Source organism: Tilletiopsis washingtonensis (genome assembly GCF_003144115.1).
Source record: "Tilletiopsis washingtonensis strain MCA 4186 unplaced genomic scaffold FA09scaffold_6, whole genome shotgun sequence".
Taxonomy (NCBI): Eukaryota; Fungi; Basidiomycota; class Exobasidiomycetes; order Entylomatales; genus Tilletiopsis; species Tilletiopsis washingtonensis.
In genome coordinates, this window is record NW_020312003.1 from 299,290 (window position 1) to 326,349 (window position 27,060).

The 27,060-nt window shown below is 68.4% G+C and overlaps 11 protein-coding genes across 11 annotated transcripts; 5 read left to right on the forward strand and 6 right to left on the reverse strand.

Annotated features, from left to right (window-relative positions):
* The first annotated feature begins 74 nt into the window (after positions 1–74).
* FA09DRAFT_328755 (chromatin associated protein KTI12) lies at positions 75–1,458 on the forward strand. The gene is made up of 3 exons (XM_025741900.1): positions 75–532; positions 593–875; positions 928–1,458. The coding sequence occupies exons 1-3, from the start codon at positions 84–86 to the stop codon at positions 1,282–1,284; spliced, it is 1,089 nt and encodes a 362-aa protein (XP_025599630.1). The 5' UTR covers positions 75–83; the 3' UTR covers positions 1,285–1,458.
* Positions 1,459–1,659: 201 nt separating this feature from the next.
* Positions 1,660–5,130, forward strand: FA09DRAFT_328756 (Mpp10-domain-containing protein). Its single transcript, XM_025741901.1, has 7 exons — positions 1,660–1,955; positions 2,017–2,977; positions 3,032–3,192; positions 3,252–3,857; positions 3,907–4,430; positions 4,496–4,846; positions 4,903–5,130. Exons 1-7 carry the CDS (start codon positions 1,775–1,777, stop codon positions 5,029–5,031), a joined length of 2,913 nt encoding a protein of 970 aa, XP_025599631.1. The 5' UTR covers positions 1,660–1,774; the 3' UTR covers positions 5,032–5,130.
* Positions 5,071–6,184, reverse strand: FA09DRAFT_359393 (hypothetical protein). Its single transcript, XM_025745102.1, has 2 exons — positions 5,768–6,184; positions 5,071–5,703 (listed from the first exon to the last, which is right to left on the reverse strand). The coding sequence occupies exons 1-2, from the start codon at positions 6,056–6,058 to the stop codon at positions 5,179–5,181; spliced, it is 816 nt and encodes a 271-aa protein (XP_025599632.1). The 5' UTR covers positions 6,059–6,184; the 3' UTR covers positions 5,071–5,178.
* Positions 6,185–6,784: 600 nt separating this feature from the next.
* FA09DRAFT_228138 (hypothetical protein) lies at positions 6,785–9,319 on the forward strand. Its single transcript, XM_025739574.1, has 2 exons — positions 6,785–8,908; positions 8,966–9,319. Exons 1-2 carry the CDS (start codon positions 6,902–6,904, stop codon positions 9,179–9,181), a joined length of 2,223 nt encoding a protein of 740 aa, XP_025599633.1. The 5' UTR covers positions 6,785–6,901; the 3' UTR covers positions 9,182–9,319.
* An 11-nt stretch (positions 9,320–9,330) lies between these two features.
* FA09DRAFT_359395 (hypothetical protein) lies at positions 9,331–10,088 on the reverse strand (the record flags this gene model as incomplete). Its single annotated transcript, XM_025745103.1, has 3 exons — positions 9,331–9,501; positions 9,569–9,596; positions 9,728–10,088. Coding segments are annotated over 3 exons (560 nt in total), but the record flags the coding sequence as incomplete, so codon positions are not given.
* Positions 10,089–10,465: 377 nt separating this feature from the next.
* Positions 10,466–13,110, forward strand: FA09DRAFT_316634 (hypothetical protein; the record flags this gene model as incomplete). The annotated part of the gene is made up of 3 exons (XM_025740850.1): positions 10,466–11,281; positions 11,330–11,747; positions 11,798–13,110. The coding sequence occupies exons 1-3, from the start codon at positions 10,475–10,477 to the stop codon at positions 13,108–13,110; spliced, it is 2,538 nt and encodes an 845-aa protein (XP_025599635.1). The 5' UTR covers positions 10,466–10,474.
* Positions 13,111–15,007: 1,897 nt separating this feature from the next.
* FA09DRAFT_355952 (hypothetical protein) lies at positions 15,008–16,595 on the forward strand. Its single transcript, XM_025744852.1, has one exon. It carries the CDS (start codon positions 15,501–15,503, stop codon positions 16,380–16,382), a length of 882 nt encoding a protein of 293 aa, XP_025599636.1. The 5' UTR covers positions 15,008–15,500; the 3' UTR covers positions 16,383–16,595.
* FA09DRAFT_337497 (glucose-repressible protein) lies at positions 15,030–15,362 on the reverse strand (the record flags this gene model as incomplete). Its single annotated transcript, XM_025744001.1, has 3 exons — positions 15,030–15,041; positions 15,104–15,292; positions 15,348–15,362. 3 exons carry the CDS (start codon positions 15,360–15,362, stop codon positions 15,030–15,032), a joined length of 216 nt encoding a protein of 71 aa, XP_025599637.1.
* Positions 16,464–17,425, reverse strand: FA09DRAFT_228478 (hypothetical protein). Its single transcript, XM_025739575.1, has 2 exons — positions 17,254–17,425; positions 16,464–17,189 (listed from the first exon to the last, which is right to left on the reverse strand). The coding sequence occupies exon 2, from the start codon at positions 17,109–17,111 to the stop codon at positions 16,545–16,547; it is 567 nt and encodes a 188-aa protein (XP_025599638.1). The 5' UTR covers positions 17,112–17,189; positions 17,254–17,425; the 3' UTR covers positions 16,464–16,544.
* Positions 17,065–20,202, reverse strand: FA09DRAFT_306124 (hypothetical protein). The gene is made up of 5 exons (XM_025740524.1): positions 19,844–20,202; positions 19,607–19,786; positions 18,892–19,540; positions 17,254–18,832; positions 17,065–17,189 (listed from the first exon to the last, which is right to left on the reverse strand). The coding sequence occupies exons 1-5, from the start codon at positions 19,991–19,993 to the stop codon at positions 17,174–17,176; spliced, it is 2,574 nt and encodes an 857-aa protein (XP_025599639.1). The 5' UTR covers positions 19,994–20,202; the 3' UTR covers positions 17,065–17,173.
* Positions 20,203–21,030: 828 nt separating this feature from the next.
* FA09DRAFT_328763 (hypothetical protein) lies at positions 21,031–27,049 on the reverse strand. The gene is made up of 11 exons (XM_025741902.1): positions 26,647–27,049; positions 26,231–26,590; positions 24,242–26,167; positions 24,023–24,184; positions 23,631–23,963; positions 22,859–23,581; positions 22,346–22,806; positions 22,005–22,294; positions 21,781–21,951; positions 21,473–21,726; positions 21,031–21,416 (listed from the first exon to the last, which is right to left on the reverse strand). The coding sequence occupies exons 1-11, from the start codon at positions 26,948–26,950 to the stop codon at positions 21,112–21,114; spliced, it is 5,289 nt and encodes a 1,762-aa protein (XP_025599640.1). The 5' UTR covers positions 26,951–27,049; the 3' UTR covers positions 21,031–21,111.
* Between the last annotated feature and the right edge of the window lie 11 nt (positions 27,050–27,060).

Here is a 27,060-nt window from a genome sequence, read left to right on the forward strand (position 1 = left end):
CTCGCCTCCCCCCGCTTCTTCCTGCCTGCTGCACGCCCCCCAGCACTTGGCCGCCCGCTTCCGCACAAACAGCACCTCACTCAATGGCGCTCGTCATCGTCTCGGGCCTACCGTGTGCTGGCCGCTCCCGCCGCGCACAGGAGCTGCGGCTGGCCTTCGAGAGTCGCATCTCGTCCTCGTCCTCCTTCTCTGCTTCCTCCTCAAGCAGCGCCAGTGCTCTGCGGCGCGTCGTCGTGCTGACCGACGACGACATCTCCAACACGCGCACCGTGTTCGACACGCAAGCCGCCGAGAAGCCGGCGCGCGCCGCCTACCTCTCGCTCGTCGTGCGGCATCTGGCGCCCGACGCCCTCGTGCTGGCAGACGGCGGCGCAGGGACGAACATCAAGGGCTTCCGCTACCAGCTCTGGTGTGCGGCGCGTGAGGCGGGCGTGCGATGCATCAGCGTGCTCGTGGCGACGCCGCCGGGGGAGTGTACGAGCAGGAACGAGAGGCGAAGACAGCGCGGCGAGGAGGCGTATGCGGCAGAGACGTGAGTGCACGAGCAGCGGCTGTGTGTGCCCGGCGCTGATGGCCGTGCTTGTCGTGTCAGACTAAGGGAGCTGTTACTGCGCTTTGAAGAGCCAAGCTCGACGGTGCGGTGGGACTCGCCGCTGTTTGTGCTGCCCTCGGGCGGCGACGAGGAGGCTGCGTCGAGCAGCAACGCCAATGCGCTAGGCGCAGACGCGGGGAAGGATGCAGACAGTGCAAGCTCGATACCGGAGAGATCAGCTGCTGGCGCTGGGCTGCAGGCATGGGAGCCTGCGCCGCTCGACGACATCTGGGAGGCAGTGTCGAGCGGCAAGAGCGCAAAGGCGCCGTCGGTCGTTGCGCCAGTGAGTCCAGCCGCGTGCTCTCGCGGCGTGCCGCGGCTCACGCTGCTCCCAGCTGCGCTCCACGACGACCAACTACCTCTCCCTGCTCGAGTCTAGCACACAAGGCGTGCTCTCCTCGTTCTCCTCTGCGCTCTCCTCCTCTGCAGTCCCGGTACTGGGCGGCGTCGTGACGCTCTCGCTCTCCGGCGATGCGCTGCCCCTCACTCTGCCGCCAGGCCGCGCTCCACCCACGCTGGCGGCACTGCAGCGGCTACGCCGCTCCTTTGTGCGTCTGCACTCGACGGGCGCCAGTGCGATCAGCGCGATTGGAGCGATGGTGGAGCAGGAAGCCAACGCACGCGGCGGCGGCGGAGAGGCGGCGGTAGCGAGACGCTTTGTGCAATACATCGAGGAGACACTTCCGCGGTAGATCAGCCTTGCTTGCATCTGGCGAAGGACGGTGTCGATCACTGGGGCCGCTAGCAGCCATCACGCCGGACGCAGTCCGCGGTGAGGCGCGTCCGCCTGGCCTCTGCCTCAGGCTCAGGCTCAGACTCGACTCTGACTTCTGCTTAGGGACTGCGCCCGCTCGCTCTGAAAAGCATATGGGTCTGTCTGCAGTACATCACCGTCCTCATGCTGCCGCTGCTGGAGCGGTACAGGCATCGAATGGGAGAGGAAGGAGAGGCTGTCGCGCGCTCTCGGCCGGAAGACCCGCGCCGCGCTGCAAAATCCCTGGCGCGGCGCCGCGGCTGCCGCGGAGAGCGGCGGCGGCGCCTTCCTGCTTCCTTCGCTGCCACTGCCACCCGCTCCTCATCACCCACACCGCACCGCCCGCACCCGCCTGCTCGTCCGCACACCGGCACCGCCGCCTCTGCTCCGTCGCCGCTGCTGCTTATTCCGGGCTGCGCCAGCCAAGCATGGCCGTCCCGACGTCCCCTGCCGCCGCCACGGCGCAGGCGTCCGGCTCGGGCGACGCGGCGCCCGCCAGCGTCTCACAGCTGGCCGAGCTCATCGCCACCGAGCCCGAGCGCTTCTCGCGGCCGGACGCCGAGATCGCCGAGATGGCACGCGCGGCCATGAAGAGCATGTTCGACGTTGGTGCGTCTGCTTGGCCGGACCCTCGGCCTGCTCTGCCCTGCTGACGCTCCCGCGCACACAGCCATCGCCAGCGAGGAGGCCGCACTGCCGAGCCTCACCGCGCTGCTGCGCGAGACGTTCCCACCCGTCGAGCCCGTTCCCGGACCGGGCGCTGGCAAGGGCAAGAAGCGCAAGCGCGACGCCAAGGCCGCGCTGCCGGCGCACCACGAGCTCTTCCCGCCCACGCCGCTCAGCGAGCTCGTCGTCGACGGCATGTCGGCCGAGCAGCTGTGGGAGCAGCTCGAGCTGCGCGGCGCCAAGCTCGAGCGCCTGCTCAGCGCCGTCGTGCAGGAGGAGGAGGTCAAGCAGGACGGCGACGATGAGGAGGACGAGGAGGACATGCCAAAGGGCCGGCCATACAAGGCGGGTGCCGAGGATGACTCGGACGAGGATGAGTACGACTCGGAGGAGGAGGAGGAGCAGGAAGGGCAGAAGCTCGTGCACTCCATCGCCGAGCTCAGCGATGCCGAAATGCGCGCGCTCGGTCTGGACCCTGCTATGCGCGACGAGTACATGTTCATGGCCGACGGCGACAGCGACGGCAGCGACGACGACTCGGAGGACCACGGCTACCCGGGCACGAGCGATCTGAGCGACGACGACGCCGACGAGGTCTCCTTTGAGCCGCTGCTCAGTGAGAAAGAGCAGCAGGCGCGCAAGGCGGCCGCCGAGGCGGCGGAGCTGGGCCGCCTGCGCAGCGAGACGCGGCAACGGCGCATCCGCATGGGCAAGGACCCAGACGCGGAGGACAGCGACGAGGAGGACGACGATGGCATGGACCCGGAGCTGGCAGCCATGATGGACGCCAGCTACGGCGAGGCTGATGAGGATGAGGACGATGAGGAGGAGGAGGATGACGAAGAGGCTGGCAGCGGCAGCGAGTCGGAGGAGGACCCAGAGGTTGCGGAGCACCGGAGACGGGCGAGCATCCTCGACAACCTCGACGAGCCGGGCTCCAGTGTGGCTGGTCCGTCGCGCAAGGGGTGAGTCGTGGCGCCTCGAATTCGCACTTGCAGACGCTCACGCGTGCGCTGCAGCGGCCGCCACCCGGTGCTGGACGACCAGTTCTTCTCCATCGACGAGTTCAACCGCGAGACCCTCGAGTCCGAGAAGGAGGCGGAGCGGAAAGAGCGCCAGGGCTCGGTGGACGAGGACGACGAGGACCGCGACTTCGACGATGATGTCGACCTGTTCAAGGGTGAGTGCTTCTCACCCATACCGCGAGCGTGCTCCTATGCTCACGCTTTCGACCTGCAGCGATCGATGGCTTGCCGGGCGCTGACGAGGACAGCGAGATGGACGAGGAGGAAGACGGGCCGAGCGCCGCTGACATCCGGTACAAGGACTTCTTTCTGCCGCCGCCACGCGCGCCCAAGCCAAAAGGCAAGCCGCCCGGGCCAACAGGCAAGGGCAAGGCGAAGGCTGTTGAGCCTCCGGCCGCCGAGAAGGCAGAGACGCCGAAGAAGGCCGAGGAGGGCACGCTCTCGCGGCGGCCGTCGGTGCGCTTCCACGACCAGGTCAAGGTGCGGCGCATCAAGGCGCGCAAGCAGGATCCGCTCAAGATCACCCCCGAGATGCTGGCGGCGATCGGCGCTGGCGGCGAAGACGCCCAAGAGATGATGAACAAGTGGGCGGAGTTCTCGCAAGACGAGGACGAGAGCGATGAGGAGGGCGAGGAGGAGTATGACGAGGAGGCAGACGATGATGATGAGGAGGGCAGCGAGGAGGAGGAGGGCAGCGACGCAGAGGCCTCTGAGGACGACGAAGGCGACGCTCTCATGGACGAAGGCGACTCGGCGGACGAAGAGACGGCGCAGCGCGTGACGGGCGACCTCTTCGCCGACGAGCCCGCCGCCACTTCGAGTGAGTGTTTGTGCATCAATGTGCGCCCGCTGCGCTGACTCTGCCGCAGCCTCGCAACTGTCCACGCACGAGCGGCGCATGGCTGCACTGCAGGACGAGATCGATCGTCTGGAGCAGGAGAACGTGGGCAAGCGAGACTGGACGCTGCGCGGCGAGGCCGGCGGCCGTGTGCGCCCGCAGAACAGCCTGCTCGAGGAGGACCTTGAGTTCGAGTCCGCAGGCAAGGCCAAGCCGATCATCACCGGGGAGGTGACGGCGGGCCTCGAGGACATGATCAAGGCGCGCATCCTTGAGGGCCGCTTCGACGACGTCGTGCGGCGGCGCAACCTCGAGGCGACGGCCTTCCTGCCCTCGCGGCTGCTTGAGCTCTCCGACGCCAAGAGCCAGAAGAGCCTGGCGCAGCTGTACGAGGACGACTACGCCAAGGCGCGCGAGGAGGCCGACGGCCAGGCGGCCAGCACGCCGGCGGCCGATGCCAAGCTGCAGAAGGAGCACGACGAGATCGATGCGGTCTTCGACGACATCTGCGGCAAGCTCGATGCGCTCAGCAACGCGCACTATACGCCCAAGGCGGTGAGTCGCTGGCTGCGTCCGTGCGAGGCAGCTGCCCTGACTGACGCTCTTCATCCGCTCCGCAGCCCAAGGCGACGATCCAGACGATCTCCAACGCGCCCACCATCACGCTCGAGAGTGCGCTGCCGTCGACGTCGTCTGCCGCGACAATGCTGGCGCCCGAGGAGATCTACGACGCCGGCCGGCACGCGGCGGCGCTGGCGGGCGACCGCAGCGAGCTGACGCCCGAGGAGGCGCAGCGCCTGCACAACCGCTTGCGCAAGGAGAAGCGCGCGCGCAACGAGCGCATCGAGTCGACGCGCAAGGCCATCGAGCTCAATGCCGAGGCCGTGGGCCGCCCGCTCAAGGCGCCGCGCGGCAAGAAGGGCGAGAGCCAGGAGAAGGACCAGGCCCTGCGGAAGCTGCTGGGCAACAAGGTGAGTGGCCGGCCAGCAGTCGGTTGTGGTGCTGCGCTGACGCATCGAATCTCCAGGGCGTCAGTGTCATCGGCAAGGGCAAAGGCAAGGACGAGAAGGGCGGCAAGGGCAGCAAGGGCCCCGCCGCGGGCAAGAACGGCGCGGCGCGGCCCGTGTCGGCCTCAGGGACGAGCTTCAAGCTGTAGCCGCGCGCAATGCACACGCTGAGCTCGTGCTGCATGATGAGACGATGACGTTGTGTTACACAGAGGGCAGGAGCGGTACTAATACAGAGTAGAGAGACGCAGGGTGCAGCAGCGTGCTGCTTCTTGGGGCCGGCGGCGGCGAGAAGCTCAGAAGAAGGCGCGGGCAAAGTAGCCGGAGCCGAGCTGCACACGGTTCTGCGCGTCGAAGGTGTGCGTGTTGGGACTGGGAGTCGGCGAGGCGTACGGGTGCGGGTGAGCGGCGTTGCCGACCTGCAGCTGGAGCCAGGCGAGCGTGGCTGCCTGCTGCTGCTGGCCGCAGGCAGTGGCCTGCTGTGAGGCAGCACAGCCGCCGTCGCCCTCGATGCGCTCCCACATGTCGCACGGCGAGTCCGGCGGCGTGGCGGGCGTCGAGCCGGCGCGGCTGGGCGCAGACGTGTGCGTCTCGCTCTCGTAGTCCATGGCGCAGTCCATGTCCATGTCGGGACAGGCGCCGAGCGGAGCAGAGGCGACGGGCGCGACGGGCGCCGCACGCTCGTACGCTGCGCCGTACGGGCGCTCGACGCGCACCCAGGCCGAGGGCGCGGCGGCCACGACGGACGTCGCTGGCGGCGCGGACGAAGAGGAGCCAGACTGCCAGGAGTGCACCTCGTCCAGCGTGGGCGGTCGCGAGGGCTGGCGGCCGAACAGCGTCAGCTTTGATCGACAGACAGAGACGAGGCTCGTCAGTGCAGCTCACCTGAGCGGGCTGCACGGGCTGCAAAGCCTGCACTGGCTCGAGCGCGATGGAAGATTCGCCAGCACGGGCGCGCTTGGAGGAGCAGAAGTCCGGCTCAGCGGCTTCGCTGTGCTCTTCCTCCTCGTTGAAGCGCTTGCGCTTCTGCCAGCCGTGCTGCGGCGCCGGCGCACCGCGCTTGCCGGCAGCGACGGCCGAGGCGTCGGCGGGCGTGAATGCCAGTGCGACACACGGCGGTGCGGCGGCGCTGCCCCAGCGCGAGGAGGAGGAGTGCTGCGAGGGCGAGAAGATCATGGTGGATGCGAAGAGAGCGAGTGACGGAGGTGTGCGGCAGGCGAGAGAAGGAAGCAGAGCAAGAGAAGAGAGTGTGACGGGTGAATGCGAAGGTGCGAGCAGTGTGAGAGAGCGGGACGTGGGTGCAGCAGACGGGGGATGGTGGTGGGTCGGAAGCTGTCTGCGCAGCCGGCTGCTGGTGCCTGCGCATCCGCCGCCTCGCTGCGAACTTCCGAGGCGCGTCGCGTGGGCAGCGCGCGCCGCTTCGGGCAAGCGGCCGGCGCGCCACCCGTGGGAAAGCGAGATCTGCGGCACGTGACGTGTGCGCCCCTGTCAACGGCCGGCGGCTCTGGCCCCGCCGCCAAGCGTTGAGTTGCACCCTTGTTTCGCTGCGCCTCTGCGCCCGCGCGGCGGCGGCGCTGCAAGTGCTCTCCTGCCCCCCTGCCGCTACTTCGCTGCCGCGGCCTGAGCTGCATGCTGGGCCGCGCCATCAACACTTTGGCTCCTGTCTCCCTGCCACCCGTGTCACCTGCACAGCCCCTCTCGCGCCCTAGCCTTCTCAGCGCGGCCCCAGCCGTGTGCCGCCGCCAGTGCCGGCTGCACCTGCACGGCAACCGCTGCACAAACTGACGCCTGACGACCTCACACGACCGCCACGACCGCCCATCACGACACCTCACGCGCGTCCTCACCCAAACTTTGCCCGCCCGCCGCGCCGCCGCCGATCTGTCAGCAGCGCCGCCGGCTGCCAGCTAGCCTCGGCCTTCACGCATCGCCGCGCGCCTCGGCTGCTCTGCTAGCCACCACCACCCACATCACCTATCTCTCAACCCGCCGCCAGAGGCGCAGACGCCTGCGCCGCCCATGGGCGTGACTCTCTCGCGCCCGCTGCAGAGCCTCGAGGGCCACCTGCTGGGCGCCGCTGCGGCGCTCGACAACTTCCTGCGGCGTGCCGAGCGCGGCTTTGCCTCGGTGCTGCACTCGGCCTTCGGTCCGCTCTTCGGCTTCGAGCGCCCCTCCAAGATCGCGCGCGTCTGCGACGACGACGGCGTCTGCTACATTCCTGCCACGCATGCCGCACGCCGCCGCAAGAAGGTCGAGCAGGGCCGCGTTGCCCGCCGTGCTGCCCGCGCCGAGCGAGCTGCGCGCGAGGTGCGCAAGGCGCGCGATGCCGTCGAGCGCGGCGCCCGCGATGCCATGAGGCGCGCCGGTGAGCGCGCCGACGAGGAGAAGGAGCGCCTCGTGCAGTCCGTCGAGAGCGAGAAGGTCCGCGTGGCGCACACGATCGACGCCGAGAAGGCTGCGCTGCTGCGCCGCGTCAGCTCCTCGGGCACGGCTCAGGCAGCGCCTCGCCGCTCGTCGCTCGAGGCGCAGGCCAGAGACATCCAGAAGCAGGCTGAGCGCCGCAAGAGCGCGGCGCTCGCTGCAGTCGACGCCAGCGCCCAAGCTGCCCTCGCCGGCATCCAGACTCGCAAGCGCGAGGCTGTGCACGCCGCCGCCGAGGCCAAGGAGCGCCTCGTCGTCGCCGCCGCCCGCCAGGCAGACCCCAGCGGCAACCAATCGGCAGCGCTCTCGGCGGCGCAGAATGACACGGCAGACCTGCGCGTCCGTCTCGACGCTGGCGCCCGCAACCTGGCTTCCGGCGCCTACGTCGGTCTTGCCAGCGCTGCTTACGTGGCGCAGCAAGGCGCCAGCCAAGCTTATGCGTACGTCTCGCAGCCGTCGCCGCCCGCCAAGCCTGTCGTCGTGTCGCTCGGCGAGCCGGCCAAGGCTCCGGCGCCTCGCCCCGAGCACGAGCGCGAGACGGCAGCCGAGAAGGCCAAGGGCACGCTGTGGGTCCTAGGCAACGCCGCGCCCTCGGCCGCCACGCCGGCGCAGCCGGATTTGTTTCCTCGCAAGAGCAGCAAGAAGGCGGCGCAATACGAGGCGGCCAAGGCACAGGCAGCCAAGTCCGACGCCGCTTCTGCCGCTGCGGCGTCTGCTGCTGCAGCTGCCAGCGCTGCTGCTGCCGCTGCATCGGCAGTCGCTCTTGAGAGCATGGCAGCAAGCGAGCGCCACGTGACATCGAGCTCACGCCCTGCTAGCGACGAGGCCTGCATCACCCCGACGAAGGACGTCGGTGCCATGCGCGGTCGCGGACGTCGCCTCGACATTGTGCGCGAAGTCTCGATCGGCGGCTCGCCCTCTGCCGCACCCGTGCAGCAGTTTGAGCCGCTCAAAGGCCACGGCCGGCGCACCAGCGGCAGCGAGCATGGCAACATCACGTACGTCGTGATGGCCAAGTCGCCGTCGTCGGAGGGCCAGAATGGTCCGCTTCCCCGCTCGGCATCGTCCGAGCACAGCGGCCAGACGCGCATGCGCAAGGTCAGCAAGACGCGTGCAACGGAGGCGCAAGCTGCTCGCGACGAGCCGAGCGCTACCAAGGCGCCCTCTCCGCCAGCCAGCACGAGCCCGCCGATCTCGGGCGCGGCAAAGCGCTTCAGGCACGGCCACTCCTCATCGCTGCCCGTCAACGCACTGTCGTCCGAGCCTGGTCTGCTCTCCGGTGCCCTGCGCCGCAACAAGCCCCGCCGCACCGAGCCGCCGACTCCCATCGCCGTGCCTGCCGACTTCAGCCCGCCGCCCATCCCGCCTCCGTCCGGCAGCGCCAGTGCGCGCATGTTCTCCGCCGCGCGCGCCAGCTTCGACTCGGTGCGCGGCGCCAGCGCGCTGAGCGCCGACAGCGCCGCCAACTCCGAGACGGGCAGCGTCACGGGCGCACAGAGCAACTGCAGCAAGCCGTCGCTGGGCGTGGCAGACATGGCCGAGCGTGCATGCATGAGCCGTCTGGACCACAGCCGCAAGGAGCGCCGCGTGTGGCGCGACGAGGTCGTGAGTCGCCCAGTAAGAGAGCGTGGCTGAGACTCTGCCTGACCTCGCCCATCTCAGAACCGAGTTGCGCTCCAGCGTTGCCAGGCGAACCAGGCGCGCGCCCAGCGCTCCACACCCACCTCGCCCAGCGCCGGTGCCGCCAGAGACATCAGCGCCGCGCTGAACAGCGGCCCAGCCGACCTGGCGCGCCGCTCGAGTGCTCGCAGCAGCAACAGCCTCGCCTCGCCCAAGCTCGGCAAGAAGGCACGGCGCGTGAGCGCCGCTGCGTTCTGAGCTTCGTGCTGCGTGCTCTTCACTTCACTCGCGCCCCCCGGCGCTCCTCACTCACCACTGCGGCCCCATACCCTCCTCTACGTCCCTCTATTCTGCCGCCTACACCTCATGCCCCATCATACCCCTTGTAGATACGTGCCCCGCCGCGACAGAGAGTGTCGGATTATGCGATTGCTGATGACGTGAGAGAGAGCCCTGGAAGAGGATGAGGCTGGAGCCGGAGGCGAAGCGCGGCGCGGGGTATGGAAGAGTGCGGCAAGACAGGCATCAGGAGAGATGCGCCCACGGGTCCTCGAGGAACGACGGGCGGAAGAAGACCTCTGTGTAGGATGTGCAGCTGTCAGTGTCAGCGAGGCGTCGCGAGAAGGCCTGAAGGGCCAGACGCACGGATCTGGTGAGGCTCTTTCGGCGGCACCTGGTTGTGCGGAGTCAGCTCAGGCTCGGCTTGCTTGGGCAACAGGCATGCGCTACGGCTATGACAATTCGGCCGTTCCATCTCTGTTCACAGCATCCTTGCCAAGGTTCCAGCAGCAAGCTCTTACTCACGACGAGATTGCGACCCGGTCCGCCGTGTCCACCGCCGCCTCCTCCGCCTCCTCCGCGCCCGCCGCGCCCTCCACCACGGCCGCCTCCTCTGCCACCGCGGTTCTGAAATGCTCCACCGCCGCCAGAACTACCGCCTCGCCCACCACCACCTCCGCCGCCGTTCGGCGCTGCGTCCCTTGCGCCCTGCGGCTTGCGCTTGCCGCCCTTGCCCTCGCGCTGCGCCTGCCCGCCGTCGCCCGCGTTGGCCTGAGCGCCGCCACGGCCGCGGCCGCGCGGCGCGCGCGGCGCCATGCCGAAGGAGGCCGGCAGGCCCATCTGCGCGAGGCGTGCGGCGTCGTCGGGTGCGTCGGCCATGGCTGCGGGTGCGAGGCGAGGTGGAGTGCGAGAAGATGGCGGCCGCGCGGCGTGACGGAAAGCCGAAGTCCGAGCACGGCGCGGCGCAGCATTGTTGTATTGCAATCAGCATGCGCGATGCTTGCGCCAGGGTCAGATCTTGTACTCGCGAGGCGGCGCTGCCTCGCGGCGACTCAGCCGCATGAGCCCCGCATCGAGCGCTGGAGCGGGCCTGCCCCTTTGGCACGCGAGCAGCGAGGCGCGAGCGTCGTGCTCGACGACGACGACGACTGATCCTGCGAAGCCCCTCTCTCCGCGTCGCAGCCTCACACTCCATCCACTCGCACCGGCACTGCACCGTCTGCACCCCTAGAGCCGCGCGCGCGCGAACGCCTCGCTCCACCGCGTGCCAGCATGGCGCCGACTGCCGCCGACGAGACGCGCCCGGCCCCGGCACCGCCGGCCGAGGCGCCTGCTCCGGCCGCCGCGCCCGCAGCAGCCGCACCGCCCAAGCTGCGTCACGGGCGCAAGCCCATGTACGACTCTGACGCCGAGGCCGACGGCCTGAACCCGGATGTCGATGACGAGGAGCTCGAGCGCGGCCTCGCCGGCCCTTCGGCGGGCGGCCGCGACGACGGTGCCCGCGAGACCGATGCGCTGCTCGGCGGCTCGTCCAGCGGCAATGGCTCCTTCCTCTCCCGCACGCGCGCCCGCATCGACTCGCTGCTGCATGGCAAGAAGAGCACGCGGCGCGGCAAGCGCAGGGACACTGGTGCCGCCGCCTCGACGCGGCGCCGCTCCACCGTCGGCGCCTCGGGCTTCCGGGCGCAGCACCCGATCCTGATGCGCATCATCTATGCGCTGCTTGCGCTCATCGTCCTCGTCCTCGTGCTGCTTAGCGTCGCCGTGGCGCACCTCTTCACCGTCACGCTTAAGGCGCCGCAGCCGGACGCGCAGGCGTTGATCCTCGACGAATCGCTGCTGCTGCGCGGCCCAGACGCCATCTCTCTGCTCAACATCTCCGACGAGGGCATCCTTGTTCGCGTCGACGGCCGGCTCGGCATCGACCCGGACCGCGCGCTGGACCTGTGGCTCGGCTCGCCGCAGCAAATGGGCTTCTGGCAGAAGCGGGAGCGCGCCGTCGTCGAGTGGGCCGTGGGCAAGCTGGGTGGCGTGCGCGTCGAGCTCGGCGAGTTGCGCATCGCGGAGCCGGACTGGAGCGTCGACCTCGAGGAGAAGCCGCTGGGCCTGCTGAACGACACCAAGGAGCTCAGCGCCGATCTGCTCGCTCCGCCGAAGCAGAACAACCCGGACCGCCCGCCGCAGGACCTGCTCTCGTTCCACGTGCAGCCGCTGATCGTGCCACTGCCGCCGCTTCGTCCGCGCGCGCATGCCAGCCTCGCTCCCTCGAAGGACCACGGCACGTACCGCGCGCACCGCGAGCTGCGGCCGCTCAACCTCACGCTGCTCTTCAAGCCCGTGTCGCCCGCGCCGCTGCTCATGCAGGTCGCGCAGGCGGCCATCAAGGAGGGCAAGGGCGTGCTCGACATCAAGGTCGACTCGCTGCGCGTGCGCGGCCTCGGCAAGAAGGAGATGGACAAGGGCGAGCCGAAGGGCGGCCGCTGGGACCTGCCCGGCTGGATTAACATCGGCGAGAACAACATCCGGAAGCGCATCAGCCAGAAGGGTGAGTCGCGCGGGACACGATCACGGGTGCCCGGCTGACCTCTCCCTCAGTTCCTGATGTCACGCACGGCAACAGCACCTCTGAGCTGCTCGATTTGAAGCGCTACGAGTTCTTCGAGATTGGCGCCAAGGCCGTGCAGGACGCGGCCGTGGCGATGGCGTCGCGCGCTCTCGGCATCAAGGCATACGCAGAGGCAAAGAACCCGCTCGGCCGCATGCTGCATGGCGACGTGCGCTACAGCCTGCCGTTCGGCGCCTTCCTGCCGACCGACCCGGAGGAGGGCAAGCCGCGCAACAACAAGACGGACGTCAGCCTGCTCGCGGTGCTGGCCACGGAGCCGTTCCGCCTCACTGGCGAGAAGAACGTATCGCTCATCCTCGAGGGCCACGTCGTGCCGCCCAAGGATGGTCTTGGCGGCGGCAAGAGCGCATCAACGCAGAGCCGCGCGGGCCAGCACATCTTTGCCGCCGGACAGGAGGAGGCGCACAATGCCGACACGCCGTCGCAGCGCGCGCTCTCGGGCTTCCTGTCGCGCTTCCTCAGCGGCAAGCCCAACACGGTCATGGTGCGCGGCGGCAACCCGCTGCCGCCCGTCGCCAACGAGACGAACCCGCTGCCGGGCGGCGGCTCGGCGCTGCCCGAGTGGCTCGACAGCGCGCTGCGCCTCGTCGACCTGCCGATCAGCTTCCCGGGCTCCAAGGTCACCGATCTCATCAAGAATGTCACCATCAACGACCTCAAGATCACGCCGCACCCGTTCGAGACGGAGAAGCTCGTGTGCTCGGGCACGGTGATGGGCATCATGAACCTGCCGGGGCAGCTGGCCAGCCTCGACGTGCAGATCACGCACCTGTGGCCTGACATTCTCGTCTTCGACGGCAACCCACCGAGCATGAGCGTCGCGTCGGAGGACGAGTGCCCGCCGGCGGACGCCATCAACGACGGCATGTACCGGCCGCACTGCCGCGGCTACGGCGGCTACGGCACATCGGAGCACAAGCACGGCTCGCAGCCGCACGACCGGCCCGAGCCCGTGCCGCCGCTGCCGAGCCCGCTGCCCAAGGGCGCCTTTGGCCGCGTGCGCCCGCACAACTGGACGGTGGCCGAGACGTACCTCGACCCCAAGGATCCGGAGCAGAAGACGAAGCTGCTGCGCTCGGAGCTCGTGGACGTGCCCATCACGATTCTCGAGGGCCGCAGCCAGGAGTTCCGCCAGTACACGTGGAAGATCCTCACCGGCGGCGCCCTCACGGGCATCGAGGGCAACGCACGCGCCAAGATCTGGAACTCGGGCCTCGGCGCCCTCGAGCTCTCGAACCTGCCCGTCAAGGGCGTGTTCCAGGTCGGCGGCGGCGACAAGTGACGATGCCGCTCTCAGCTCCGTGCCATTCAGGCCCATCCTCGCGTCGCGCCCGCTCTCGGCAGCCCGTGTGCCCAGAGTATCTGACCCCTCTCTGTCTCGCCCGCGGCCTCTGGTTCTCGCTTCACTCTCTCGCTGCATGATGTGACTGTTCCTTGTAATTACGACTTTCGTGGGACCCTGCCTGCCTCGCCGTGCTGCGAAATGCGAGCCCGAGCGCGGGCTACTCACCGAGCGCTGCCGCCGCTCTACCCACAGCGTCTCGTTGCCTCTGCAGCACGAGCGCCCGCCCGGCGCCGCCCTACTCTCGAGCATGCCGCAGCCGATGCCGTACTGCGGCAGCCCGCGAGTGCGCAGAGGCAATTCCGAAGAGAGAGCGTTGCGGCTTGTGCTGCACCGAGGACCAGCGCGCCGCTGAGGCGCACCGCTAGGGTCGAGGGTGGCGGCTGGGACTCGTCCAAGGCGGTGGAGCCGGCTACCCGGAGCATTCTCCTTGTCCGGCTGCCACGCATCGATGCGCAATCCATGCGCAGCCTTGCATGGCTGCCAGCAGCGGCTGAGCGATGACGAGGGATAGAAGCGGAGGCGGCAGCGGCGAAGGCGCGCGGGCCGTGCGCCGTCACGTGTCGAGCGCGCGCCGCCGCTTCTCCGCCAGACCCGTCTCGTTCTCCCTCGCTCTGCACTCTCACCGCCTCACCTTCCTCTGGCTCTCTCTGTGCTTCTCCTTCTTTCCCCGGACACGGCCCTTTGCGCGCGTGAAGCCTCCCGCCGACCTCGTCATGCGCAGCTGCGCGTGCGCTGCATGGCCCGGTGAACGATGCCGACATCCATCTCGTGCTGCGCCGCTCCACTTGAGGACGTCGCCGAGCGGACGGAGAGTGGAGCAGCTGCGGGCTGATGATCGCTGGGCGCTGATCTTTGCCCTTGCCGGTGAGTCGGAGCGCCGGCCGGAGCGGTGGTCGGCATGCATGCGCGCCGGTCGCCGGCGGATGCGAAGCGGAGATCTTGCGCGCCGCGCTGCTGCGCTGTGGAGGCGGCGTCGCCGGGGCTGATGATGTCGCCTCGCGTCCATGCGCCGCAAGGGCGACACGGGCCACGTCGCGCGCGATGGCTGGCGTTGGGGCCTGCAGGGGCAGATGCTGCCAGGTGCCGATGCTGCACGTCTGTCCGCCGGCAGAGCTTGCAGCCGCACGCAGCGCAGCCGAGGGCCAACAGCCGAGGGCCAACCTTGGCGGCGCCGGCCGTTGCCGGGTGGCGTCGCGAGGCAGACCCTGCCAGCGGACGCTCGCTGCCGCGCGCTGTCCGTGCGCGCGATGCCAGGTGGCGGGCCCGTGCTGCGCGCAGCTACCAGATGGCGCCGAGGAGGGTCGTGCGGCGCAGCAGTGAGAAGCGCGCAGCGCCGAGGTGGCGACGATGTCGAGGATGACGACGAGCGGCGCCTGGCATGTATGCTGGTGTGGCTGCGTGTGCTGTGCGAGGCTGTCGGTCAAGTCGCTAGAGTAGTGGCCGTACAGCGAGCGCAAGCAACAGGGCGCAGCAAATGGCTCCGTCTGCGCTTCTCCGCCGGGAAGAGGGTCGTCGAGCGGCGGCTGCTGCGAGTGGGTAAACGCGCTTGCCACTTCAGAGGGTGGGCGCACACACGTCCGGCGTGTCCGGCCTGTGCGCACGGAGGCGCAGCGGCGAGGAACGTGCGAGGACGAGCAGCGCGCCAGCAGGCCAGCGCACTGCTCGTCCTCACGCCGTCCGACCCCTCCCTTGCCTTGCAAGAGAGGGGGGCTAGCCGCTCGAACTCGTCGCAACGACAAGCTGACATGTTCACAACTCTCAAGCAAGGTTCTGGTCATAGGTGGAATTGACTAGCGGAACGCGGGGTACGTGGTGCGATCAGGCGGGGAGGCCGTCACGACGAGGTATCGAGCGGCTTAGTTCTTGAGCTGAAGAAGGAGCGATGCATCAGCGGCAAGTCCAGGTGTCGCGAAGTCGCAGCGCTGCTCACCTTCTGCTCGTTGATCTCAGCCTTGGACTCGTGCTTCTGCTCGTCCATCTTGTCCGAAACGGCGTCCTTGGCAGCCGACAGGCGCGTGCCGACCGAGGCGTTGGAGTCCTTGGCGACCTCCTTGTTGGCCTCCTTGGAGGCGGTCGCGCCACCACCCTGGATGGTCTCCGACACGTAGTTGGCGGCGTCCTGCAAGAGAGAGAGGTGAGCAACGAAAAACAGTGAGTGGCTCGAGAGGGCGCACCTTGACAGTCTGCATGGTGAAGTAGTGAAGTTGGTTGGGTGAAGAGGTTGAAGAGTGGTTGGTGGTGAGAGAGGAAGCAGGGCGACGAGGGCCTGCTTCTTATAGACACGAGGCAGGTCCAGTCTCGAGCGCGCAGCGCAGCGAGCGCGTGCCATGCCGTGCCATACGCAACGCCCGTGCACGCCCGTGCGCCAGGGACAACATGCACGGGGCAGCACTACGTCATCGGCGCGTCATCGGCGCACGATCACTGCGCAGCTGCCTGGCCCTGCATGGCCCTGCCGCATCTGGGCCCTGCCAGCGGCGCTGCCGCGCCGAGGCTGTGCAAGCCTCCGTTGCCCAAGAGCCACTCTCTTCTCACGCCGCCCGCCGAGGCACGCGCTGCCTCGCCGCCGAGGCAGGCACAGCGCCCAGTGCCCGCCGCGCCGGCTCGGGCCCTTCGCAGCACCTCCGGGGCATGGCGCAGCCGCGGCAGCCGAAGCGAGCGCTGCCCTCTCCGCAAGTGATGCCGAGCGCTCGGCAAAGCTGCGCAGCGCTGAGTCGGCCACGTCGCCAACCCCACACGCCCGACGCCGCTGCAAGCTGCTGCACGCCGCCGCATGCCGCTTCCGCCGCATTCCACGCCGCACTCCGCAGCTCTTCGGAGGGCCAGCAAGCACCTTGAACAGCGCAGCACAGCGTCAGCGTGCAGCGTGCAGCAGCGATGGGCTGGCAGAAGGGACGAGCTGGCATGTGATGGCCGAGGCGTGCCAGCAACGCGCAGCCGCGGCCGCACGTCGGCGCAAGCCACAGCAGCGCATCGGCATCCGCACCCGGCACTCCCGGCCTCAGCGCCTTGCCCTCCTCGCGCGGTCGCGCCTGATGCTGCTGCGGGAGCAATCAGCCGCCGGCGCACGGTGCTCTCGGCAGGGCTCGGCGCTGACCAAGGTACAGTGCCGTCATGTGCGCTCGGCGCCGGTGGCTGTGAGGCGCACCAACGACGTGGAGAGAGCACGGAGGCGGCGGCTCAACCGCAGCGGCGAGGCCTCTCGCTGAAAGGGCGCAGACCCACGGTGATGCTGTGCGCATCCATCACAGCATCTCGCTCGGCCCAGGGCGGGCTGGGATTACCCAGCTTGCAGCATCAGCGGGTCACGCTGCGGCGCAGCCACATCGTGCGCGTCATGACGTCCCGCAGCGCCGGCGGAGGCCGCACTCTTACTGCTGTCCGCGCGGCCGCTTCCGGTTCGGCTTCCTCGGCGAGCGCCCGTCCCACCTGCTGGGTACCCGAGTGCCGTCATGCGCATGGCGGGAAGGAGCCTGAATCACGCTCGGATGCGGGGTCCCTCCAAACAGCGCTCCGCCGTCGCCCGTGAGAGAGCGCGGCGGACAGGAGGCGAGCGGGTACAGCACGGGCTCCTTCCTGCACGCCGGCGCTCGCGATCTGGCTGCATGATGCTGCACGCCATCGACGGAACACGAGATGCGCTTCGCAAGCAAGCTCAACTCGCTCCTCGGCGATGTGGCGGCGGCGCCAGAAATAGGTGCTGCTTGTGACGTGCAGCGCCAGAAGCCAGGCCCACGGTGGGAAAGAACGCGAGCGATGCTTCGCTGGCGTCGGGCCAACGCCTCGGCCAGCGCCGACGGCGATCCCAAGCCACAGCCCGCCCGGCACGAGCCCGTGCGTGGGCACGACTCTCTCACATCAGCACACAGCTTGCTCCCTCTCACGCGGCAAGGACGACGGAATGGGAATGTCATGGCGGGCCAGCGAGCAGTATGCATACATGGGTGGTGTCATTAGGCGGAGCGGAGCGGAGCCTTGGAAAGGGACGGAGGGTGTCGGCTTAGTTGGAGCCGAGGCTGGGTGGAGAGGAGCAGCGGTCAGCAGATGAGCCGGAGGCTGTCACGACACGGTGACACTCACTCGAAGGCGTCAGACTTCCAGCCCGACTTGGCACGCTCCTCGCGCTCGGCACGCTTGGCCTCGCGCGAGAGGGCGCGCATCTGCGCCTTGCTCTTGGTCTGCACCTTGTCGGCGGCCGCCTTGAGCTCGGCCTGGCGGTCCTCGTACCAGCCCTCGGGGCCGCCGCGGCCGGGCAGGATGTGCTTCTCGACGCCGATGCACAGCAGGCTCTCGCCGTGCGTGCCGCGGCGCGTGATGCCCTTGGTGGCGCCGACCTTGCCGGCGCCGAACGAGGCGCCGCTGCCCGTGACGTTGCCGACGAGGGCCTTGAAGTAGCCGAGGATCGACGGCGCGCCGCCGGCCGTGGCGGCGTAGCGGCCGACGGCGGCGCTGCGCGCGTGCGCAAAGGCGAGGTCCGTGTCGAGCTGATTGAGCTGGTTCTCGATGGCCTCGTTGAGGATCTCCGAGAGCTTCGTCTTCATGAAGGCGCGGATGAAGGGCAGGATGAAGAAGTTGCTGATCGGGCGGTGCGTGTTCTTGACCGAGATCTTGAACGCGCTCGTGTCCGTCTCGACGGAGACGACGCGGAAGAGGTTGTTGCGGTCGCCCTCCTTGGGCGTCGCCAGCTCGATCTCGCAGTCAAAGTCCTTGCCCTCGATGTCGAGCAGGCCCCAGTCGTCGTGCTTCCAGCCGGTGCGCTTCTGCACGTAGTACGCGGCGTCGTTGATGGCGACGTTGAGGCCCGTGACGGAGACCTTGACGTTGGAGCGCGCGTTGGTGGCAAAGGCGGCGTAGCCCTGCTCAAAGACGAACTCGTTGAAGTTGCTCAGGCGGATCGAGTCGGGCACGAGCGAGCCGCTGAGGCCGGCAATCTTGACGCCGTCGAGGACAAAGTCGAAGTCCTCGCTCTTGTACTCGGCGCGCGGCAGCTCGATCTCCTTGATGGCCGAGAGCAGGCGCGGCAGGATGACGTTGAGCAGGTCCTGCTGCAGGTGCGACGCCTCGGCCTTGAAGATGTTGAACGCAGACTCGCCGAGCGTCTTGACGTCGTCGCTCAGGTCCTCGAGCGCCTCGAGCAGCGACGTCGTGCCCTCGTCGTTGGCGAGCGCCTCGCCGAAGGCGCGCAGCTCGCTGGCGAGCGCCTGCGCATCGTTCTTCCACTTGTCGTCCTTGGCGAGCTCCTCGCCGCGGTCGATGAGCTCGTCGAAGCGACGGCCGGCCTTCTTCGAGCCGACGTAGTTCTCCTGCTCGAGCAGGCGGTTGACGAACGAGCCCCAGTCATCGACGTACGACGAGAGGCGCTCGTCGTTCTCTACATCGGCGAGCACCGTCTGGAACGTCGAGATGACGTCGTCGAGGCTCTTGCCGTTGGCGAAGCGCTCCAGCAGCTCCTTGCCGTTGTCGGCGACGCCGGAGAGGTCGACGTCGCCCGACGAGGCCTCGTCGCTGGCCTCGTCGGCGACCTTCTGGGCCTCCTGCTTCGTCTTCTCAACGACCTCCTTGCCGGCCTGCTTGGCCTGGTCGGCGGCCTTCTTGGCCGCGCGCGTGGCGATGGTGCGGTAGCGCTTGAAGAGCGACGAGAGACCGTTGACGGCATCCTCTGCGCGCGAAATGCATCAGTACGCGCTCTTTGCAGCACGTGGATCAGACGTCACTCACTGTACTCGGGCTTCGACTGCGCCTTCTTGATGATGGACGTGAGGCGCTCCGAGAGCGCGTCGCGAGCGTCGGTCGGCAGGCGCTCGTCGATCCAGTCCTTGGCGGCGTAGGCGCTCTCGCGCACCTCGGTCTGCAGGCGGCCCGTCTTGTAGTCGCGCTCGAGGGCCTTGGCCTTGGCCTTGCCCTCCTTGCCGACCTTCTCGTAGTCGAGCGAGCTGCGCTCGTCCTCGGAGGGGCGCGCGGCGTCGGCGGCGCTGGAGGCGCCCTCGGCGACCTCGCTGGCGGCGTCGGCAAAGATGTCGCGCGCGGCGTTGATGATCTCGCTCAGCAGGCCGCGGAAGGACGAGTCGGTGACGACGGTGCGCACGAGCGTCTGCACGGCCTGTGCAGCCTTCTCGGCATCGGCCTGCACCTGCTTCTGCGACGGCAGCTCGCCGGAGACGTCGACCTTGGTGTCGGGCGAGATCTTGGTCGCGGCGCGCAGCGCCTTGTTCTTGACGTCTGGCACGTTGACCGAGTCGGCCTGGTCGACGATGGACGTGATGCTGAAGATGAAGTTCTGGATCAGGTCGCCCTCGTTCTTCTCCTCAGCGAGCGAGATGAGCTCGTCGATGACGGACTTGACATCCTGCACGACGCGCGAGCCATCCTGCAGGAGCGAGAGGGTCAGCAACGTGCTCAGTGCGGAGGCTCAGCGCGCACGCGGGCCACTCACCTCGCTCAGCGCGCCCGTGCGCTCAAAGGGGCCCTCCTGCAGGAAGCTGCTGTTGCGCGCGAGCTCGGCCCAGTGAACGAGCTGCTCGTTGCTCGGCAGCTTGCCGGCCTTGAGGGCGGCAAGCGCGCGCGTGACGGCCTTCTGCGTGCCGTGCGACGGCGTAGCCTCGTTGAGCGCGCGCTGTTGGTGGCAGCGGGTCAGCAAGGGGCGGGAGAAGCTCGGCAGAGCAGCACGCACCTCGGGGTTGCGCAGCGCACGCTTGGCGTGCGCCTGCACAGACTGGGCCGTCTGCTCGGCGCGCGAGCCGTAGTTCTGCAGGCGCTCCTCCGAGCGCTTGACGTCCTTCTGGCTCGAGGGCAGCAGCGGGGTGCGGTCGCTCGTCGACATCGGTGGCGCGGCAGGGGGTGGGAGGCGAGGGTTGGAGAGGTGGGTATGCGGTGGCGGAGAGGGTATGCAAACGCGGGGTGTGGGTGTTCAGCTGCAGGTGTTCGAGTGGGAAGATGTGGGCGGCGAGCAGCGGCGGGCCGGGCCCAGCGGCTCTTATACGCAGCGCCAGGACCCCGGCCGCATCTGTCGCGGTGTGGAGACGGCGCGCCGCGCAGCCAGGCGTCAGCGGCCAGCGCAGCCCCATGACGCCCCCACGCATGGGCCCAGGCTGCGCCGCACGCACCGCGAGGCGGGCCCTCAGGGTCCGCCTGGCAGCCACGGCGTCAGACGGCGGCGTGCGGCTGCTCCGCCGCTCCCGAGCTCAGCGGGCAGCGCATCACACAACCTTGGCCCGCCGGCGGGTGGACCTGCATGGAGCTCGAGCGCACGCTCGCCTTCGCTGCCCGCGCTTGCTCAGCTGGAATTTCGCGAGGTGGCGTGTGCGCGCGTGCAGCATGCCGGCCGCGACGTCATCGGCAGGCGATCGTGCGCGCATCTGGCAGCCGCGGCGGGCTCTCTCGCGTCTGCGAAGCTCCACGCCCTGCGCTCGTGCTGCGCTTCGGCCCCGGCAGCGGCCAGCATCCGCACCCGCAGGCCGCAACCGCAGCGGTCATCATGTGCTGCGCAACGAGCTCGCGAGCCGAAGCGGGTCAGCTTTGCATCTGCTGGTGGCTGAGGCGAGCTCCAGCCCAGTGCAGGATGAGAGAGGCAGGTGCAGCAACAGCCGCTCAGGTGCGCCGTGGCAGCGTGCAGGGCGGACTGCGCAACACACCTTCGCCGCACGTTGCAGCGTCGCAGAGGCGGTGCAGAGCCGCAGGAACGACGGTGCAAAGAAGCGCAGGAGCTGCCACCGATGCCGACGGCGGAGCGGGCCGGCGAACCCTGCTTCACCCGCTCCCTGGGCGAGCGCCAAGAGTGACGCTTCTTTCTTCCCAGGCCGCCGCCGGCCATGGTCACACGACCGTGTCGCGGGCGGACCTCGAATGCCAGACGATCTGCTGCATGTCCCTCGCTCTCGGCCAGCGTCTGGAACACCGCACGTTGATTGCATTCTTATTCAGGTGCCAGGGCACTCGCGGCTATGGCTGCTCGAGTGCGCCCCACAGGCGGCCCTCGCTCGGCGGCACCGCCTCGTCGGGCTCGATGGCAACGACGACATGGTGGAGAATCTTGCGCGCGGTGGCCGACTCGCGCGCCACGCGCGTCTTCTCGTACAGCACGGGGCAGTCGATGCTCACGCACGGCGGATCCTCGACGGACTCGAGGCTCGAGCACGAGGCACAGATGCGCGCCATGGCCTCGCTGCGCTGCTCGAGGCCGTGCAGGCGCGAGGCGACGATGCCCGTCGTCGTCGGCAGGTCCTGCCGGCAGTCGGGGCAGATGTCTGGGCAGCACGGCGTCTCAGCAGCTGCATAGCAGGGAGCGATCACAGACACTCACCGAGCTCCGTTCGTCGTCCGCACACCAGGCAGTGCTCGCTGCGATAGTGGTCGGCCAGCGTGAGCCGCGTCGAGGCGGCCGCTCGCGTCTCGGCCACGTCGTCGGCGGCGAAGCGTCCGCCCCACGCCGACGTGACGGCCCGCGGCATGTCGCGGTACCAGTCGTTGACGTCCGTGCCCATGAGGTTGAAGATGCGCGACAGCGGCGGAATGAGGCCGCGCTCGATGTAGTAGCGGGCGTTGATGCGCAGAGCACTGCATAGGGCACGTCAGACGCCGCCAGCCTCCGGCCCGCCACGGCGCACTCACGAGTTCTCGAGCATCTGCTCCGGCGTCACTGCCTGGTCGTTGAGCTTCGCCCGCGGCATGCCCTGGCTGATGATGTACGGCACGCGCTCGGCGTGCTGCGGCTCGTTACGCCGGTCGAGCAGCAGGCGGCGCGTTGCGATCGCTGCTCCGGGCGGTGGCACGCCGTTCTCACTGAGACGGACTGGTCAGCGGCACAGCGGATAGCCTGCGGCAGCCGCTCTCACCTGTACGAGCCGAGGCGCACCTCCTTGGCGATGATGAAGTCGGAGAACGGCACGCGGCCCTCGAAGATCTTGCGCCACTGGCGCTGGCAGTACGACTTGACGAGCGAGAGATCCTGCGTGCGGAAGAGGATGCGGATGCATGCTTCGACCATGCGCTGCTGCGCCGGGAAGCCGTCGCGCCGCACCGTCTCGATGCCCTTGGCGTTAAACGCGGGCTCCGTCTGGTCCTCGGTCTCGTACATGAAGCCCACGTAGCGCTTCTTCGCCATCAGCAGACTCGGCAGGTACACCTGCGTGCTGCGTCAGACGTCGGTCAATGTGCAGACGGGCTCGTGACGCACCTTCTCGAACTTGAGCTTGACAGGCGCCGGGTTGTCGGCCGTCACGGCGTCGGCCATGGCCTGGCCGATGCGGAACGCGTCCTCCTTCGTCCGGCCAGGCAGATAGATGAAGAGGCTGTCAGTGTCGCCGTAGACGACCGTCGCGCCCCACTCCGTCGTGGCGTGGATGAGCGAGATGGCGCGCTCGAGCGTCTCACGCCCGTACTGCACGATCGCGTCGGCCACCTCGACGCACGGCATCCGTCCCGAGAAGGTCGCGCTGGTATAGCCGTACGTGACGTTGGCGAGCAGCTTGAGCGAGAGCTGGCGCGCATTCTGCAGGCGCTTGAAGGCCTTCTCGCCCTTCATGCCCTTCACCGAGCCCTTGACCATGACGCGCGTCTCGAGAATCTCGCCGAGCATCTTGGCGAGCAGGCTTCGCCGGATGTGCGGCTTGGCGAAGAGCATGCCATTGGGCGAGACTGCACGCACGACTCAGCCTACGTCTGCGGATGCCACCCCGCTTTAACTCACCGAAGCAGTCCTTCTCGAGCAGCGAGAGCAGCCCGCGAGGCGGCACGTAGTCGGTAAAGCCAAGCTTCCACGAGTCTCTGAACTTGGACACGCGCCCGAGGCACGTCGAGTAGCACAGGTTGTACGCGATCATCAGCGACGGGTACAGCGAGGTGAAGTCGAGCACCAGCAGCGGGCCCTTGTAGAAGGCACTCTGCGGCTCCATGACCAGCGGCAGCGCCTCGGCGGCGTTCTGCTCGCCGACCTGCTGCTGGTTCGGCGACAGCAGGATGAAGCTCTCGGGCTTGGCGATGCGGAACATGACCGACTCGACCTTGAACTGGCTGCCGCGGCTGATGACGGAGAAGAAGTCGACGCCGTAGATGCGCGCGAACTCGGCCGTGCGGAATACGACCTCCGACGTCTCGATGACCTCGAGGTCGATCTCCGTGCGGTCGACCCAGTACGCCAGCGCCCGCTTCATCAGTGCGGGCACGCCCGAGCTGTACCACTGCGTGATGACCGCGTGCGCAAAGCGAGGCGTGCGGCGGCGCAGCAGGTGGAACACGACGTTGTCGAAGGAGTACTGATTGAGCGTGAGCTCGCCGCGCATCAGGCGCCAGATGTTGAGCATGTGCCGGCCGGTCACTTTGATGCCGGACGTTTGCGTGTAGCCCCACTTGTCGCCCTTGCCTCCGGTCGAGCCCGAATTGACGCGCCCGAGCTCGGGAATGATGTCGAAGTCTGCGCTCAGGTCAGCAGTGCGCAGAGCCTGGCGGCGATCTGGACTCACTGAGCTCCTTCATCGCGCGGTCCACCACGTAGCCCCACGAGCTGTTGTGGATCTCCCAGCCGACGAGGATCTCGGGATCGAGCGTGCGCACGAGGTCCACCAGCGCGTTGAAGAGCTCCAGCTCGGTCGACAGCACCTCGACGTCCAGGCCGGCGATGCCAAGGCGAGCAGGATCCGGCAGCGTGCCGTGCTTGTCCAGAAGCAAGAGACCCGTGCGAAGGCCCGGACGCGAGCCGGTGTCCTCCAGTCCGTCGTCTTCATTTTGGAAGCTGAACGCAATGGCTGAGATCGCATCCTTGGCAGGATCTGGCATCAGATCGCCCCGTGTGCAGACTGTGAAGACTCGGGTCAGCGCCGAGCGAGCGCTCAGCCGCACGCATCGACTCTCTCACCAAGCAGCTCCAGCGCAAAGACCGTGATGTGCTGCTTCTCCTTCTCGACGAGCACCGTCGGCTGGCGCTGACTGAGCTTGAACTCCGCGTCGGCAGCCTGCGTGGCCTTTGCAGCTGTCGGCATTGGCTTCGTGCTCGGCACCTTGGCCTGCGCGCGTTTCTCTGGCAGAGGTAGGCGTCAGCAAAGCACTCGAGCGTGTGTGACTTGCCTGGCCTCACCTCCTGGCGCGCCTCGATTCCTGTGAGCCCACTTCTGCACCGACTTGCGCGTCGGCGGAGGCACTGACGCCGTCCAGGCTTTCACGCCAGCAGGCCTCTGTGGAGCCTTATTGGCGCCTTCTGCATCGGGGTTGCCAGGCTTGAAAGCCGGGAGGAAGCGCAGCGTCTTGCTCACGAAGCGGAAGCTACGGCCTGCGTATTCCCGGGCGCCCTTGGGCACGTCTGCTGGATCGGAGTAGAACGGATCCTGGTGCTCCACGTTCGGCAGGCCGAAGAAGCCGAACGAGTTGAGCACCTCGGCGGTGCTTGGAGCAGGCTGCGCGTACTGCCACTGCCGGACGCTACCGTCCGAGCGGGGAGTGCCTGGCAGGGTAGAGCCGCTCTGATTCGATCGTGATGGGCCGCTGTCGCTCTCCGACGGTAGCACTGTCGATGCTTCTGCCGTCGCTGCCCCGAAGCGCACTCGTTGCGTCGTGCCCAGCGTGGCCGGCCGAGCTGTGTGCTCGACCATGTCTGCGGCTGTGATCTTGCTCGCGTTCAGGCGCGTTGCGCTCTGAGACGGAGCAGCAGCGCCCGCCACCTGGCTATCCGGCAGGACTCGCCAGTCGGCACCAGAGCCATCGAGCAGCTCGCGCAGCTTCTCGGCTCCACTGCCTGGTGACTCTGCAGCAGAAAGTGCAGCCTCGCGCGCGGCGCTACGTGCAACAGAGCGAGGTGGCGTCTCGTCGTCGGTGCGCTGCTGGCGAGTGGGAGTGCGCGGGTGCTCCTCGCGTGAAGCAGCCATGAAGACATCTGAGATGTGTCGCTTGCGCGGCGTGGACAGCGCTACTCGCATCATGGGCTCTTTGCCCCTCGGAGTCGACTGTGCGCTCGGAGGTCCCCGACGCGGCGTGGACTGCGCGCTCGTAGGCGTGTGCTGCGGCGTGCCTGGTGGAGCGAAGCGTGACGCCTGCCGGGGCGTCGACTGCTTGAGAGCATCGACGGTCCGTGAGGCACGCGGCGTCAGTGGCGCTGCCGCATCGAAGGCATTATCGAGCGCTGGATCATCGCCCGGATCGCTGCCATCATCTGCCTCGTCTTCGCGCTGTCCCTCGAGCTCAAAGTCGCGCATCGCGTCCTGGAAGGCCTGTGAGGCGAAGAAGTCGGCGTCGGCCGCCAGCGTGCGGTCCTCTGCATCTGAGAGCGGACTGGCGCTGGGCAGGTGCTGCGACGCCGGTGCGCTGCCAGGAAGCCGCGGAGAGGCTGGACTGCCGGAGACGGCGCTCTGCGAATTGTCGCCGGAGTGCGTCCGCGCTCGGTGCTGCGTCAGGGCGTGCTCGAGATCGTAGATGCTGGCTGCGGCGTGCTGCGAAGCAGACATGTGCTGCGTCTGTGCCTGCGTCTGGGGGTCTGAAGCGCCCTGTGGCGCAGCGGCGTCGTGGAAGAGCTCTACGCTCTCAAAAGCGCTCACGATGAAGCGGTCGTTGGCGTTGCCGCCCTCGTAGCTCCGCGCATCGTACTTGTGCTCGAGGCGGTAGCGCTCGTCTTCGTCGCACCGCTCTCGAAGCGCAGCACGCAGACGCTCCTCTGCCATCCATGGCGGCGCACCGCCTGGCCCATAGCGGCGCGCCTCGCCTGCAGTGTCGGGCACCGGGATGCTGGGAGGAAGGCCTGCACGGGTCCGCCGCTGCCGCTCCTCCTCCCACAGCTCTGTGAGGGACGGCACGAGCCGCTGTGCATTCTCGCTCGTAGACGGCGCTGGCTCGGGTATCGAGCAGTGGATGTTGCGTGGTCGAAGAAGGCGCCGGTTGAGGATCGCAGCCGCGGGCGCGTCGACCTCGAGGGTGCAGAACGATGCGCGGGCAGGGCTCGGGCGCTGAACGAACTGACTTGGGATGCTTCCGGCATGCCAGATGCCGTCGGCAGCCCCAGGCGTATCAGGGGTATCTGGCGAAGGCATGTGGGTATCAGCAGCAGCAGGACCCGGATCGCCAGCAGAGTGCCACGCACCTGGAAAGGGCGAGCGGAAGAAGGCGCGCTCGAGGTCGACGTAGTCGCAGCCGTAGACGTTGTGGTCGAGCATGAACTGAAGCTGGTATCGGATGTGGCACTCGAAGGGCTGGAAGACGGTGCCGAGCATCCGCCCACTCTGGAGGATCGTGGCAAGGCGGAAGTTGTGCGACGGGTCGACGAAGCTGATCTTGAGGAAGTAGCGCGCGCCGACGTGGTACCCATAGAACGGTACGCCTTGCACCAGGTGGATTGCGGCGATGTACGAGGTGGCAGTGAGCGGGTTGGACAGGTCGCGCCGCAGGGACGCGGCCAGGCTGGCGTTGAGCGCACGGCCGAGCCGGGCAATGTGCGCCAAGACTGTGGCAGGTATATGAGCACGCTGCGATGAGTGCTCAGCCGCTGCAGCTGCTCACCCTCATCGGGATGCAGCGAGCCGTGGTACTGGACATAGCAGTACGGGAAGACGCCGTGCACATGCAGGCAGACGCGCTGCCCCTGCGGCGTGGCGCCAAAGATGCGCACGACGGGCACGCGCCGCAGCGGCACGCCTGGCGGGTTGAAGGCCGACTGTGCTCGGTCGTGCGGGCCGGGATGCACCAGGACGTGGTCGATGTTCATCAGCCGCACACGGAAGAAGGGCCGTGGGCCGCTCGACGCCGCCGGACCCGAGGCGGGAGCATCGTCCGTCGGCACGCTTGCGCCCTGCTCAGCCGCCATCGCAACTGGCTCCTGAGCCGCTCAGGCGCCACACGATGAGGGCTGGAGAGCGTCGGCGCCGCGAGGCTGCCTGTCCGGCGCAGGTGTCATTTGCTGATGTGGTTGCGGGG

Coding starts and splice junctions, on each gene's coding strand:
- FA09DRAFT_306124 (XM_025740524.1), bottom strand. CDS start 19,993: ATGTCGACGAGCGACCGCACCCCGCTGCTGCCCTCGAGCCAGAAGGAC. Junction 19,787..19,843: donor GTGCGCTGCGCAACCCCGAG/GTGCGTGCTGCT, acceptor TGCCACCAACAG/CGCGCGCTCAACGAGGCTAC. Junction 19,541..19,606: donor GCACGGGCGCGCTGAGCGAG/GTGAGTGGCCCG, acceptor TCGCTCCTGCAG/GATGGCTCGCGCGTCGTGCA.
- FA09DRAFT_328755 (XM_025741900.1), top strand. CDS start 84: ATGGCGCTCGTCATCGTCTCGGGCCTACCGTGTGCTGGCCGCTCCCGC. Junction 533..592: donor GAGGCGTATGCGGCAGAGAC/GTGAGTGCACGA, acceptor TTGTCGTGTCAG/ACTAAGGGAGCTGTTACTGC. Junction 876..927: donor CGCCGTCGGTCGTTGCGCCA/GTGAGTCCAGCC, acceptor CGCTGCTCCCAG/CTGCGCTCCACGACGACCAA.
- FA09DRAFT_328763 (XM_025741902.1), bottom strand. CDS start 26,950: ATGGCGGCTGAGCAGGGCGCAAGCGTGCCGACGGACGATGCTCCCGCC. Junction 26,168..26,230: donor CTTCCGCTCGCCCTTTCCAG/GTGCGTGGCACT, acceptor TGCCTTCGCCAG/ATACCCCTGATACGCCTGGG. Junction 22,295..22,345: donor TCAAGCTCAAGTTCGAGAAG/GTGCGTCACGAG, acceptor CGCAGCACGCAG/GTGTACCTGCCGAGTCTGCT.
- FA09DRAFT_328756 (XM_025741901.1), top strand. CDS start 1,775: ATGGCCGTCCCGACGTCCCCTGCCGCCGCCACGGCGCAGGCGTCCGGC. Junction 3,193..3,251: donor TGATGTCGACCTGTTCAAGG/GTGAGTGCTTCT, acceptor TTCGACCTGCAG/CGATCGATGGCTTGCCGGGC. Junction 4,431..4,495: donor CGCACTATACGCCCAAGGCG/GTGAGTCGCTGG, acceptor TCCGCTCCGCAG/CCCAAGGCGACGATCCAGAC.
- FA09DRAFT_355952 (XM_025744852.1), top strand. CDS start 15,501: ATGCCGTGCCATACGCAACGCCCGTGCACGCCCGTGCGCCAGGGACAA.
- FA09DRAFT_359393 (XM_025745102.1), bottom strand. CDS start 6,058: ATGATCTTCTCGCCCTCGCAGCACTCCTCCTCCTCGCGCTGGGGCAGC. Junction 5,704..5,767: donor AGCCCGTGCAGCCCGCTCAG/GTGAGCTGCACT, acceptor TTCGGCCGCCAG/CCCTCGCGACCGCCCACGCT.
- FA09DRAFT_228478 (XM_025739575.1), bottom strand. CDS start 17,111: ATGCATACTGCTCGCTGGCCCGCCATGACATTCCCATTCCGTCGTCCT.
- FA09DRAFT_228138 (XM_025739574.1), top strand. CDS start 6,902: ATGGGCGTGACTCTCTCGCGCCCGCTGCAGAGCCTCGAGGGCCACCTG. Junction 8,909..8,965: donor GCGTGTGGCGCGACGAGGTC/GTGAGTCGCCCA, acceptor CGCCCATCTCAG/AACCGAGTTGCGCTCCAGCG.